Source organism: Mizuhopecten yessoensis, unplaced genomic scaffold, assembly GCF_002113885.1.
Source record: "Mizuhopecten yessoensis strain PY_sf001 unplaced genomic scaffold, ASM211388v2 scaffold5803, whole genome shotgun sequence".
NCBI lineage: Eukaryota > Metazoa > Mollusca > Bivalvia > Pectinida > Pectinidae > Mizuhopecten > Mizuhopecten yessoensis.
This window is the reverse complement of record NW_018406231.1, coordinates 439,393-455,661: the sequence shown is the minus strand read 5'-3', so window position 1 is coordinate 455,661 and position 16,269 is coordinate 439,393. Positions and strand designations below refer to the sequence as shown.

Genomic DNA, 16,269 nt, shown 5'->3' with positions numbered 1-16,269 from the left:
TGAAATCGTACACTACAGTAGGTTATCTGGTATACCAATGTACTTGTGAAATCGTACACTCCAGTAAGTTACCTTGTATACCGATGTACTTGTGAAATCGTACACTCCAGTAGGTTACCTGGTATACCAATGTACAAGTGAAATCTTACACTACTAGATCGAGAGGGGCTACGACATCTGTTGTTACTACGTTCGGTTATGAAAGGATTCACATAGAAATGTACAACTTGTTTGTCAATTTCTAAACGTTTGATTTCAAAGTGACGATGACGTCAACCGGTTACTCACTATATGTATATATCTAACGTTTACCGTCAATATTTGTGGCTCCCTTGATTTTTTTTGATTTATTTTTTTATCAAATTGGCCCATCAGCACAAGCAGTTCCTACAGATACTGACGGTAACACTGATACACTGGTCAAGTTCAGTGCGATCGAATGTAGTTCAATGAAGTAGAAATAAAAATAGGGTATTCATTTTTTCTTATATGTTTACTGCCTTTCAAAACTCATTAATTTCCATCTATTAATTTCTTAAGTCCATTAAGTCCAACGACGTTAAAAGGAGACAGTTTGAGATAACAGCGACAACATGAAAACAAATACAATAATGAAAAATTCATTATTTAATAAAAACTGACGTACTCGGAGGATAGAGGAGGGGGATGGGGGTTATTTCCTGATGCCCCCGAAGTCTCCTGGAATGGAATGTTCAAGGATCACTAGTCGTATGAAAAAGTTATACATTCCAAGAGACTTCGGGGGCATCAAGAAATACCGTTCCAATCCTCCTCTCTCCTCCGAGTACGTATTTTGTTTTTATTAAATATTGTATTTTCCATTATTGCTTATTTGGAAACTCCTGGCCAAAACTGTATGATCACAGGTCAGTTTTTGTATCCGCCATTAAATTTAACCAGTATAATTATAACTGACATTAAATGGTCTACAATGTACTTTTGACACTTCCGATGACGACCTTTGGTACGCAAGAGTTCTTGTAAATGATTATTTCCATCATCGCCAGGCGGCGCTCGCTAATAATAATGAATGTATGTTATTATTGAAGACACGGCATATAGTAAAGTGATAATTTTGAAATGTATGCATGATTAGATGGATGATGATATTCATCACAATAAAACTCCGTCCTCAAGGATCGCTATCCATCAACGTAAACGATGCTTGTTTATTTCCTCACCTGAACCGGAAATCAGACAGGTGTGTTGTGTGGATGGTTAATGTCATATGTGTGACATTTTTGTTATAAGTAAACGATCTATTATGTCCGACCGTGTTTCACTAAATCTCACCATATGAGGGACCCCGGGATTTGTTACAGTTTAGCTAGGTTTGGACTTAAACTGATTCGTTCATAGTAAAAATAAATGTTCATTGGTTTAAATTGCCGTCCCCAGTGATCAATTTGAACCCGTAAAACGTCTGATTTTACTTACAGGGACCTGATAATTTGTTACGACTTTATGTTTTAGCGGTTTAGATCGACTTTCGGTAAAAATAACACCCCAATGATCATACGAGGAGGGCGGAAAGCTTGCAATGTCGAAAAGTCGACCCCATCTAACTTTCTTGCATCAAAAACAACATTTCTAGTTGATTTATGGGAAAATGCTTAGTACCGTTTGGAATGATGGATAATTTTTCCTTTGAAAACCTCCAATATGCATGCACGTAAAATGTATTCTCTTTCCGCGGACATAATCTCCGTTTCCTCCAAAAACACACGACATTTCAGAGTTTCAAAGTTTTTCGAAGTCATCGTACCACTTTTTTGAATATATATGAAGTTGAGGTCAGCGCGTGCCGAGACCCGTGGTGTGATTGTCTGGAAGCGCAGCCATTGTTTCGCTAAACCAAATGCAACCAATACTGCATTTTTCGGTACGCGCTGACCTCAACCTCATTGATATTAAAAAAGGGGCACGTTGACTGCGAAAAACTTTAAAACTCTGAAATGGCGTGTGCTTTTGGAGGACACGGAGATAAGGTACATGCCAAAAGTCCATCTTTCTTCTTATCGGTGATGTCCACCAAGGCATACAGCAATGCACCTATGTGGTTGCATGCTTCCCCCAGCCTGTTAAATGGATAAATATTTTAAAAAACAGGGTAAACAAATCATGTCCACGGAAAGAGAATAGATTTTACGTGCATATAGGAGGTTTTTAAATTATTCATTTTTCCAAACGTTACTTAGCATTTTCCCGCAGATCATAGAGAAATGTTTTTGATGCAATAAAGTTAGATGGGGTCGACCTTTCGACATCGAGAGCTCTCCGCCCTTCTCGTATATATGATCATTGGGGGTGTAATTTTTACCGAAAGTCGATCTAAACCGCTAAAACACGTAAAATTACTCTGAACACCTTAATTTAGGTCCAAATAAAGCTGTAACAAATGCTCAGGTTCCTGTGATTTTACTCTGAAACATCAGTTTAGGCCCAAACATACGTAGCTTAACAGTACCACATTCTCAGGTCCCTGTGTTAACAACATGTCACAGGGTAAGGAAATAGGGCATAATGTCAAAACAGGTAAATGTTATGTTCTTTGATACCGCAATTATCATTTGACAGCTTTTTTATTTTTATTTTGATTAATTACAATTGATCGCAGTAATTAGCGAATAACATTTATGTTGTGTTAAACCAAACTATCTGAATTAGTTATTGTTAGCTGTATGAAGTAGCACTGCTAAGCCATTATTGGGAGTTAATCAGTACTTTATATCTAAAACCGTACCTCACTACTACTTCTATACGTATACTTTCACACTTCAGTACGAGCACTTTATTTCATTTTGATTACAAATTATTGTTACACCTGGAAGTAAATATCAATGGAGTTTAATCAAGGCTTCACGGGACAAGTCGCTAGATCTATTGGTATGACGTACAGTTAACACAGGACAAGTCGCTAGATCTATTAATATTACGTACAGTTGACAAGGGATAAGTCACTAGATCTATTGGTATTACGTACAGTTAACACGGAACAAGTCGCTAGATCTATTGGTATTACGTACAGTTAACAAGGGACAAGTCGCTAGATCTATTGGTATTACGTACTGTTAACACAGGACAAGTCGCTAGATCTATTGGTATTACGTACTGTTAACACAGGACAAGTCGCTAGATCTATTGGTATTACGTATAGTTAACACAGGACAAGTCGCTAGATCTATTGGTATTACGAACAGTTAACACGGGACAACTCTATTGGTATTATGTACAGTTAACACGGAACAAGTCCCTAGATCTATTGGTATTACGTACAGTTAACACGGGACAAGTCTATTGGTATTACGTACAGTTAACACAGGACAAGTCTATTGGTATTATGTACAGTTAACACGGAACAAGTCCCTAGATCTATTGGTATTACGTACAGTTAACACGGAACAAGTCGCTAGATCTATTGATATTACGTACAGTTGACAAGGGATAAGTCACTAGATCTATTGGTATTATGTACAGTTAACACGGGACAAGTCACTAGATCTATTGGTATTACGAACAGTTAACACAGGACAAGTCGCTAGATCTATTGGTATTACTTCAGGTTACACGGGACAAGTCGCTAGATCAATTGGTATTACGTACAGTTAACAAGGGATAAGTCTATTGGTATTATGTACAGTTAACACGGGACAAGTCTATTGGTATTATGTACAGTTAACACAGGACAAGTCGCTAGATCTATTGGTATTACGAACAGTTAACACGGGACAACTCTATTGGTATTATGTACAGTTAACACGGAACAAGTCCCTAGATCTATTGGTATTACGTACAGTTAACACGGAACAAGTCGCTAGATCTATTGATATTACGTACAGTTAACACAGGACAAGTCTATTGGTATTACGTACAGTTTACACGGGACAAGTCGCTCGATCTATTGGTATTACGTACAATTAATACAGGACAAGTCGCTAGATCTATTGGTATTACGTATAGTTAACACAGGACAAGTCGCTAGATCTATTGGTATTACGAACAGTTAACACGGGACAACTCTATTGGTATTATGTACAGTTAACACGGAACAAGTCCCTAGATCTATTGGTATTACGTACAGTTAACACGGAACAAGTCGCTAGATCTATTGGTATTACGTACAGGTAACACGGGACAAGTCGCTAGATCTATTGGTATTACGAACAGTTAACACGGGACAACTCTATTGGTATTATGTACAGTTAACACGGAACAAGTCCCTAGATCTATTGGTATTACGTACAGTTAACACGGGACAAGTCGCTAGATAAATTGATATTACGTACAGTTAACAAGGGATAAGTCGCTAGATCTATTTGTATTATGTACAGTTAACACGGGACAAGTCGCTAGATCTATTGGTCTTATGTACAGTTAACACGGGACAAGTCGCTAGATCTATTGGTATTACGTACAATTAATACAGGACAAGTCGCTAGATCTATTGGTATTACGTACAGTTAACACGGGACAAGTCTCTAGATCTATTGGTATTACGAACAGTTAACACAGGACAAGTCGCTAGATATATTGGTATTACGTACAGGTAACACGGGACAAGTCGCTAGACCTATTGGTATTACGTACAGTTACCACGGGACAAGTCACTAGATCTATTAAAGCCACTAGATCTATTGATATTACGTACAGATCTATTGGTATTACGTACAGCTAACACGGGACAAGTCGCTAGATCTATTGGTATTACGAACAGTTAATACAGGACAAGTCACTAGATCTATTGGTATTACGAACAGTTAATACAGGACAAGTCGCTAGATCTATTGGTATTACGTACAGTTTACACGGGACAAGTCGCTCGATCTATTGGTATTACGTACAGTTAACACAGGACAAGTCTATTGGTATTACGTACAGTTTACACGGGACAAGTCGCTAGACCTATTGGTATTACGTACAGTTAACACGGGACAAGTCGATAGATATATTGGTATTACGTACAGTTAACACAGGACAAGTCGATAGATCTATTGGTATTACGTACAGTTAACACGGAACAAGTCGCTAGATCTATTGATATTACGTACAGTTAACACAGGACAAGTATTTTGGTATTACGTACAGTTTACACGGGAAAAGTCGCTCGATCTATTGGTATTACGTACAGTTAACACAGGACAAGTCTATTGGTATTATGTACAGTTAACGCAGGACAAGTCGCTAGATCTATTGATATTACGTACAGTTTACACGGGACAAGTCGCTAGATCGATTGGTATTACGTACAGTTAACACGGGACAAGTCGCTCGATCTATTGGTATTACGTACAGTTAACACAGGACAAGTCTATTGGTATTACGTACAGTTTACACGGGACAAGTCGCTCGATCTATTGATATTACGTACAGTTAACACAGGACAAGTCCATTGGTATTGCGTACAGTTTACACGGGAAAAGTCGCTAGATCTATTGGTATTACGAACAGTTAACACGGGACAAGTCGCTAGATCTATTGATATTACGTACAGTTAACACGGGACAAGTCTCTAGATCTATTGGTATTACGTACAGTTAACACGGAACAAGTCGCTAGATCTATTGATATTACGTACAGTTAACACAGGACAAGTCTATTGGTATTACGTACAGTTTACACGGGACAAGTCGCTCGATCTATTGATATTACGTACAGTTAACACAGGACAAGTCTATTGGAATTATGCACAGTTAACACGGGACAAGTCACTAGATCTATTGGTATTACGTACAGTTAACACGGGACAAGTCTATTGGTATTACGTACAGTTAACACAGGACAAGTCGATAGATCTATTGGTATTACGTACAGTTAACACGGAACAAGTCGCTAGATCTATTGATATTACGTACAGTTAACACGGGACAAGTCGCTATATCTATTGGTATTACGTACAGTTAATACAGGACAAGTCGCTATATCTATTGGTATTACGTACAGTTTACACGGGACAAGTCGCTCGATCTATTGATATTACGTACAGTTAACACAGGACAAGTCTATTGGTATTATGTACAGTTAACGCAGGACAAGTCGCTAGATCTATTGATATTACGTACAGTTTACACGGGACAAGTCGCTAGATCGATTGGTATTACGTACAGTTAACACGGGACAAGTTGCTAGATCTATTGGTATTACGTACAGTTAACACGGGACAAGTCGATAGATATATTGGTATTACGTACAGTTAACGCAGGACAAGTCGCTAGATCTATTGGTATTACGTACAGTTAACACAGGACAAGTCGATAGATCTATTGGTATTACGTACAGTTAACACGGGACAAGACGATAGATATATTGGTATTACGTACAGTTAACACAGGACAAGTCGATAGATCTATTGGTATTACGTACAGTTAACACGGAACAAGTCGATAGATATATTGGTATTACGTACAGTTAACAAGGGATAAGTCACTAGATCTATTGGTATTACGAACAGTTAACACAGGACAAGTCGCTAGATCTATTGATATTACGTACAGTTAACACAGGACAAGTCCATTGGTATTACGTACAGTTAACGCAGGACAAGTCGCTAGATATATTGGTATTACGAACAGTTAACACAGGACAAGTCGCTAGATCTATTGATATTACGTACAGTTAACAAAGGACAAGTCTATTGGTATTATGTACAGTTAACACAGGACAAGTCGTCAGATCTACTGGTATTACGTACAGTTAACACATGACAAGTCGTCAGATCTATTGGTATTACGTACAGTTAACAAGGGACAAGTCGACAGATCTATTGATATTACTTACAGTTAACACAGGACAAGTCCATTGGTATTTCGTACAGTTAACGCAGGACAAGTCGCTAGATATATTGGTATTACGAACAGTTAACACAGGACAAGTCGCGGATCTATTGGTATTACGTACAGTAAACGCAGGACAAGTCGCTAGATCTATTGATATTACGTACAGTTAACACAGGCCAAGTCTATTGGTATTACGTACAGTTAACTCAGGACAAGTCGCTAGATCTATTGGAATTATGTACAGTTAACACGGGACAAGTCTATTGGTATTACGTACAGTTAACAAGGGACAAGTCGACAGATCTATTGATATTACGTACAGTTAACAAGGGACAAGTCGCCAGATCTATTGATATTACGTACAGTTAACACGGGACAAGTCGACAGATATATTGGTATTACGTACAGTTAACTCAGGACAAGTCGCTAGATCTATTAATATTACGTACAGTTGACAAGGGATAAGTTACTAGAACTAGTAGTAGTAGGTACAGTTAACACGGGACAAGTCTATTGGTATTACGTACAGTTAACACAGGACAAGTCGTCAGATCTATTGGTATTACGTACAGTTAACACAGGACAAGTCGCCAGATCTATTGGTATTAGTACAGTTAACACGTATTATATACAATGATCTACACACATCTAACATTTATTATCACAGTTCAAGTCGTTTGATAATTTATCAAAATAACATTGACGTCATTTGTATTGTATTCTAAAACAATTACAGTACGACATTTTAGCTAAATTAGTGCCACAAATATGGAATATTTGAGTTCGCATGGACAGGATGTGTGTTGAATATTTGTAACAACCCTCAGAGGATATTACGTCACTTTCATAGTTTTCATTTTAACTACATGTACTAACTTCTTTTGACGTTATAATAACCACGAATTACTGACATTGGGAATTTTTTGTCTGATAAATTTGTTTTGTTTTTTGAAACTATTTCTGCAATTGAAAATTGAAAAATAATACTCACAACGCCATCACACAGTGAAATCGAGACTGGAGCACCGTTGTGTGACGTCACACTTCCGGTATACTGGCACTGAGATTGTGACCAAGCTCGAGTTGTCTCCGCTTGGTCTTCTTGCATGCCATGTCTTTGGTGACCACGCCTATAAACTTTAAATCCTGGCGCTAACAATTGCTGATTCTGCCACAGTTTAATTTGAAACTTATGTCCGAATCCTTCCACGTCCGCTTGTAATTCACTAACGTTAGGTTTTTGATATGACGTATCTCGTCTTTCCCTGTTGCCAGGGTGATGGAATTGTTGTTGATGGAAATGAAGACGTAATTGTTCGTGTGAGACATAATGTCCTTCCGAGTCATACAATTTTGGAATGGTTATATCGAAATCTGAAAATAAAATATAAAAATTAGATTGTAAAATGGCTTGGAAACTATGAGACTTTGTCAAATTGGTATTCATGTTGCCTATGGATGCCAACAAAAAGTAGTTAATACTTATTTTTACCATTTTTGGTGTCTGTTTATGTCATAGGAAATTCATTAACAGTATACAATTGTTTCATGGCTATTAGGGGAACAGTCAAAACTATCATCCCGAGGTAGGGGGAGCCCTGGGGAACTGTTTGCCTGAGGCCGCTAGGCCAAGGGCAAACAGTTCCACGTGGCTTCCTGGGACCTACCGAGGGATGATTGTTTGAGACTGTTCCCCAAATAGCCATGAAACACTTGTTTTATTACCAAATAAATATTAGTATCAATGCTGCTTGCACTGATGCCATTGCTTCAACACTGAGTCGCGGTCACCGAAACGCTTGAATGGGGCTCTCGAGGGTGGATTTCTGCGCATTGAATTCGCGCCGGGTAACAGTTCGCTCTGACCGGGAAAACAGTTTTGACTGGTTCACCCCTACAGCCGAAATTGGACAAAAGGCCAGAAACAGTCAAATGACTAATTATAATGTATATAGACTATTGGGTAATAATGGTAAATATCATAAAATGTCTGTAAACATGAATGGCTACGAGCTCATGCAAATTAAGTTCTTTATTTGACATTTTTTCTATAAATAGAAGTGGTGACCTTAGACTTAGCAGCCTAAAACACGGAGTTACCTAGTCAACCTTGGCATCATGTTTGATCAAAATCTGTTATGAAATGAAGCTGATTGAGTGATGCTTCTGATTTGGTTGACGCTTTTCAATAAATAGTAATGATGGAGATCTCGGCTCTGAACCAGTACTCTTGAGATGTTTTCATATTTCGGCGTGAAGTTGATCAAATTCTGTTAAAAAAACAAAAATGACAGTGTCTCGGGACGGGATTGATGCAACGGGCGGAAATGCCGGTAACACTAAACCCCCACCCCTGTCCTCATCCCCTAAAATAACGGAGCATATCAGCTTCAGTGCCTTTCTGTTAGAGTTGTTGAGATGTACATGTATAATAAATGTCGGCATCGCGAGATTTTGAAGGGAGATACATGTATTATTTCACCATCTCTGTGTTGTCGTGTTTTGTTGGACGCTGAAGTTTATACAGCTTGCAATTTAGCTTTGATACGACATCTTGTACGAGTCCTTAGATAGGAAAGATTGGACATCTTTGAAACGTCCTTTGCTAGTAAAGATCACACAATTTGTAAGCGTCCTTAGGTTGTAATAAACGGACATTTTGTGGCATTAAAAATGAAATCGTTGTGCTTCTGCCTCAAACGACCCATTCTCGAACATCGAAATTCTATTTAATTCGCGATGTACTTACTTCGCGATGTACTTACTTCGCTAACTGACGCGAAAATGAAAACCTCTCGAAACCTAAGTTGTTGACAATAACCATGTAACGAGGACACATTAGTCCCCTTAACTGGGCCACTCAGCGGTATACGATATCTACTGTTGACAAAGACATTATTTACGATTATTTAATTACCCATCTCTCCATGTGTGGTATACTGAAACCCGACCACAGTTATATTGTATAGGGGGGAAAAAACAGGTTCCCGTCACCGTCCCTGTAACACATATACTTCAGATATATGTATAGAGCTGGGGTTCATTAATGTGAAGTGTCAAATACTGGCCTCTTACGTCTATGGAAACTGGACTCTAAAATTACAGAGACAATAACAAACGAATGTTTAATCCCGAAATGACAGCTCCAGACAGCGAAATGTATTTAGATTTTTGTCTCTAAACACATTTTTTTTTTTCATGAACATTGGGTTTAATTCAGTAATAAGTACATGAAGTATCTAAAATATAACTTCATGGGATTCGGAAAATGCATGTTTTCCGGATCGTCCACATTCCAGAAACTTTACTCTTTTGGCTTATTACAATATAACAACACTTTTGTGGGGTATTGTTAAACAATTTGAAAAGTAAAAGTTCTGGAGATGTTGTATGGTCCAAATATAAATTTATTAAAATAACTTTCTCTAGGTCGGTGGGTGATTTCTGGAGTATCCAAAAATACACCAGTACAGTCCGATGCCTAGCTCCTAACTGCTGTTACAAATCGTAATCGTGTCCTAAGTACATTTACACAAAAGCAATTAAGTAATTAGTTTGAGTGACATCTGTCATTCATAGCAATCGGCCTTTTCAGACTTCGGCCGTACCCCGACCAGGTAAGCCAATTGAGCTGTCTTTTGTCGGAGACTGAATGCAGTGTCCGATCTGGTAAGACAAGTTAATCCTGTTACGTAATATAATTAAGTTGAAAGATATATGGTATAAGATGTACAAAGTAAATACATGAGTTAATCTGACAACAATGACACATGTCGACTTTAAAGGAAAAGCTTCATAAATGGAACTTATCTAAATTGACACAAGTTCAGGAGAAACAATTTACACATATAGTTCCAGGATATTAATTATATTTATGTCACACGCCGGTATAGATTGAATGAAAGTTTATAGGTTAAAATACGCCAAAAAACGAATATAATGATAATATTAAATCAAAGTTCAAATTTAGCACTTTTATCATAAAATTCTTTATGATAACAACAAGTGGCTGCGGTGAGGACGTTTTCGCGTTGTCTTTGAGGACATATAATATATATCATAAAGTGTCAATGTCTTTCCGTTAGCACATTTTCGCGCTTATATCATTTATAATAAATAGTAAAAAGCATAAAAGAGTCAAAATTACTTAATTTTTAATCTATGCCTTCGGTTTTGTAATCAACACGTTCGGACGAAGGTAGTGTCACTGTACTAAAAGTATATAACATTTTCGATTTGTTTTAAGTTTGGTTTGGATTTTTGACAGTGTTTATGTTAACGACCGGGAATATGTGTCATTCGCACCTTTCTATAAATAATGAAAACTCAAAACTCAAAATAATTCGATCGTAAAAGTCGAAATTTCAAATATCATATATTCAGCCTTCGGGCAATTAAATATTCATTTTAAAATGACAACTGTTTCGTTTCTAGCAATTCATTTTTGATTTAAATGTACCTAAATTGATACACCTGACACCTAGCGTCAATTGAGTGATTTCATGTCGGAAGTATACAATAAACCATTCGGCGCGTAAATGACACAGAGACGTCTGCATCAGTTTAAAAAGTCTATGTTCATGCCCTGGAGTACGAAACGTGTAAGTTTTCCAATAGTTCTTAAAAACACCATTCATTGATTTTATGGCAATGGTTTCATAATGATCAACCGAAGGAAAAAATACCCATTCAGGAGACAAAATTGACAATCAACCGCAGGCGAAGTTACCTGTCAATGACAGGATGCACCGACACGGAATAAGTGGGGCGGTGATCAACCATCGACCCGCACGTATCGCAAAATTGTGTTTCTATGTTCAGGAGATGTCGTCTTTGAATCTCTGACAAAAGTAAAAGTTGTAGCAAAACCGCAATTTATTTGTGTCGCGGAGACTTCCCAAGATGTTTCCCCTAAGCAGAACTCTCGCTCAGACCCTCGCTTACTGTGCACGCTCAAACACCTAGATATACCATTTACATTTATTTGCACAAACAAGCACACTTTATTATTTGTGCTGCTGTAGTAAAGATAAAATGCTCTGATAACCGGTCCTGACTAGAAACTTCCTTTGTGTGTGCAGTTTCGCCTGATGACATACGTATACCATGTACACTGGTCTACGTAACGCTGAGAGTTTCCTCTTCCAACTTCCGGTTTTGGGGGAACCAGTACCGTAACCTTTATCTACTGAAACTGGTTTTTTTATTAGCACTGCTTACTTTTTGGTTAAACAAACCGACAGAATATAAGTTACTACATAAAAAAAATGTAATGCAGTGGGTTTCAGACAACCGTATTGACGAATAGTTCTGGCGAAATGTATGCACGTTAATCCCTATCCACTGATTTTCCAGGAATTAAAATTTCAAGATAAATGTAGTTACATGTTTAGAAAAAACTCATATCAGAGCTGAAAATCTATCAATGAAAAAACAAAAATGCAAATCGGTTGTCGCTTCGATTTCCCCAGACGGTGGAAAGGTTGTCCTTGAACCTAAACATTCACTGATCCTGATGTTTTAGATTGCACAGGTACATGTGTTAATATTTCACGAGGGCTTTATTTGTTAACGTACGTAATTAGTTAAAGACTGTTTTTCAATAAATCTTGGTTTTAAAAATTGTTTTCGCATTTTATTTCAGAACATGATATGACTCTGGAATCATCATCAATGAAAACCTACGAACGAACAATCCATGTAAGTTTTCTGAAGTCAAATTGATATGTACAGTACTATGATAAATGCAGCTCATTCTGGTGATGACAGCCATCTTGGATTTGGGCATACAACAGAAAGAGTCCAGGTCCCATCAACGCGCGTTAAACACCCTGTGTCATAAATTAAGCGATTTGACTCCTAGAATTGATTTTTTTTCCCGAAATTGATTGACCTTCTCTAATTTTAATCATGAACACGTCTCTAGATCCGGTAGTAGGTATGAGGATACGAAGAGTCTCGACCTTATACGACCCATCAGATGTGACGGTGTTTGGTCAGCTAAGGAACATTAGCCTCCACAAATGAACCCGCTAAACTCCTCCCTCGTAAATAACATATTGTTACGCTACAGATTATATATTTATCCTTATCAAAGATGTAAAAAATAAATGAATTACTCATATAGACATAACAAACCAAAGTACACGGTCCGACTATAGGTTTTACGTATACGTCAAACAACACTCCTATTCACGTATTGTGTGAGACCAGAACAGGTAATTTTCACACAGGTAAATTCTGTTTGATCTCTTGTTAACCCTATTCGACTTAATGCAAATCAAAGGTATGACCTGGTTTCAAAACCACACAAGATGCAAATTATATCACACTCCAACTCTATTCAACATTTTATAATCTTCGTAATGAATAAAATAAATTGTATTTTCAATTCGGGAACGATCAAAGAGGGAGTTTGTGGAGACTGTTTAACATATATACACTTACGACTGTAACCACTGTGACGTGCTGCTCCCTTGACGTTCCATTAACAGTCAACGTTTGTTAAGTTATGTAAACTACCAAAAAGTGTCATTCATGTATTCGATTCATTCACAAATTCGTTGTTTAAATGTTTATATGTACATGTACCTGTTATCCTTTTTCGTGGCGCAGTATACGTCAACGTATTCGGTACATACATCAGTAGGTTTACAACATGAGAATTGTGTGTAATCTACGAAAACGCAATACATCTTCAGCACACACGCAGGCATACACACATAGGGAGATATTAGCCTGGTGGCATAGGACTAGTAGTTAGCGCCTGATAAGGCAGCTCCGGCGAATTCCTGAAATTGTATTAATTAATGTGTATTGATTGTATATATTGTATATCTGTGTACTGTAAAGCGCTTTAGAATGGCTTATTCTAGCTAGATAGGGCGCTATATCAAATGTTGTATATATTGTACTCCTCGCTAAAAATACTTCTTTTTATGAGATATCATTTGGATCAGCATCAGCTTATTCCCACTTTGTATGCATACATGTATAATGCGTTTTTGACTTAAGGAGCTAGTTTACTGTAACATCTTAAAGTGCTATTTAGTCAAATGACACCCTACATCTCCGAACGAAAATTTACGTAGTTGAAAATGCCATGACCTGAAGCCAACGTCCAGTGTGGTCAGTGTGGTCAGTTTTATCTTTTGGGATAAAACATAGCTCAGTGTTTATCAATCTGATTTCACGTTACAAAATACACCGCAAGCAAGAAGTATAAGTATGATATTAGATACTAGTTCTAATGAGATATTTCTGTTCACAGCTGGATAAGCGTATGCACGCACTAAGACGGTACCGCAAGGATAATTTCAAATCTCATCCAGTACGTTAAAAACATAAAATATAACTCATTCATAACGATGATTAAGATATTGTTTGGAAGATGCTGTTGATTCAGAATAAATGATGCGAGAATTTAATTTCTCTCCTCGGCTTGAGAGACATTTTTGTTAGCTAGAAGTTCACCAACACCTGCCACTAAACGTATGATTGTACAGTAAGGTTTCTTCATTACTGATTAAAAAAGCATTGTCTTTCGTCAATTTCTTAACATTGATTGTTCATAAGGAGGATCAAACTATATTTGTGACAAGATAATAAAAACACTTCACTAAATTGTCCCTTTTAGGAGTGACGCCATCTTACTGTGACACATACATGTACACATCTTTTCCAATAGAGTTCTACACTAAACAAACCTCTATAGAAGTCTTTTATGAATGGAAAATACTCGACGACAATTGGAAGTACGATATGAATCCTTTGGTTGACTGACCACAGGATTCATCCGATATTTTCGATGGAAAGCATCGGACACACTGATCGAAAGGTGAGATAACTTACAACTTTGTACAACAGTGACAAAATTATGTTTGAAACACACCACGGAAAAAACCGTGTAGTAGTTGGACAATAATGTGGTAAGACTTTCTGTTATAATATACATTGAATCTGTCTGACTTTGATTTTTTCCAAATTACTTTTGTTACATCCGGAACGGGGTCACCGGTAAAGGTAACGGAACAGGGATGAATCTGACCTGGTATAGTTTTAAAACGGTGCTACTAGCCGCGTGTTGTGTTCATAGCTGTTTTCTTGTAACTCATCGGGATACTTCAGTTGGATACGGTAATAGCTACAATTTTTTCAAAAGGTAATTTCGAGTTTGGAGCTCGTAATCTGAGTTTGGTAATCCCGGGTCCCAGGTCCATGTATGTATATCAAAAAAAGATGAATGTTTTGGGATAATGAAAATTGACTTATGACAATATGTTCTAACGCTGTACATATGGACCTGATAGAGTAGTATCACCCTCGGAGAGCATCCTCGGTCGATATCACTCTATCACGTTCATAAACATGTAATAACGTATTGACCTCGATACAAGTATATAACTGACAAATATGGTGCGTGTTCTACATGTTCATTTATAAAGTACGTGCGTTCATCATACTGAAAAGTGTCCGGTGTGTATACGCATGGTCTAGGTGTCTGCGGGCGTACGTGGGACATGCACATTGTGCTTTCTACACTGTAAAAGAAGCATTATGGCAAGATGGCGAACTTTTATCATAAACAACCATTTTTAAATAAATAAGACTTTTACGATTTAAATTTATTCGGAAGCTACTTGAAAAGGCCATAATGAACAGCAATACGTATAACCCACCAACGGCTTCAGGTCTACGGGCCTACATGATCACGCATATCAATTGGCTTCATAAAATAAAATGGGTCAAATAGAGCTAGATATCAAGGTTGTCTATAGTGTACTGATTATATTAGAAGGAGAGTGAAACCCCCCATTATGTTACTGTCTTATGAATATAATAACAGCAATTTGTGAACCAGAAAATGATATACCTATCTTTAAATATGAGCTTTTGGAAATTGTTCATGTTCATGCCCCACTATCGTGAACTGCATTTTGATATTTCAAAATTCTTCCAGTGTTTTCAGACGATCTGACTTTACTTTCTATATGAAGTGTTTTCAGTTGGTCAGGTTTTTACAGTCTTAAAAAGAAGTGATAAAATAGGAAATATTAACGCAAAACGGACTATGCCGGACAAAAAACAATCGCAATACGTCATTTCAGCCTTTGGCTCCGGTTACAAAAATCCTAAGGATGCTCCACACTCTCCTACAAACGGGAGTAATGTACCGGACAACACAAGGGGGAGACGGGTAGAGATCCAGTTTCCATACAAGAAATTTCTTTTATGCACAGTATATAGACCTCCAAACTGTGTACAAGCTTTCTGGGATTTCTTCCGACTTTCTGTAGAAACAGCCATGAATGAGACACCGTATGTTGTTATAGTTGGTGATATTAATGTTGACCTTCTTACAGTAGATAATAATCACTCACTCGTTGATATAATGAACTTTTTTCACCTGACGAACGTTATCGACAGACCGACACGAATTGGACGCACGCGCTGCACACTTCTTGACCCCATTCTT

General features: G+C 37.5%; 1 protein-coding gene across 1 annotated transcript in view; it reads right to left on the bottom strand.

The window, feature by feature from the left end:
* The window catches only part of LOC110451110 (A disintegrin and metalloproteinase with thrombospondin motifs 18-like), a 113,537-nt gene that overhangs the window by 35,178 nt on the left and 62,090 nt on the right, over positions 1-16,269 (bottom strand). The window contains exon 3 of the mRNA XM_021498969.1: positions 7,786-8,168. Coding sequence (XP_021354644.1) covers positions 7,786-8,168 — 383 coding nt within the window. The remainder of the gene's footprint in view (positions 1-7,785; positions 8,169-16,269) is intronic.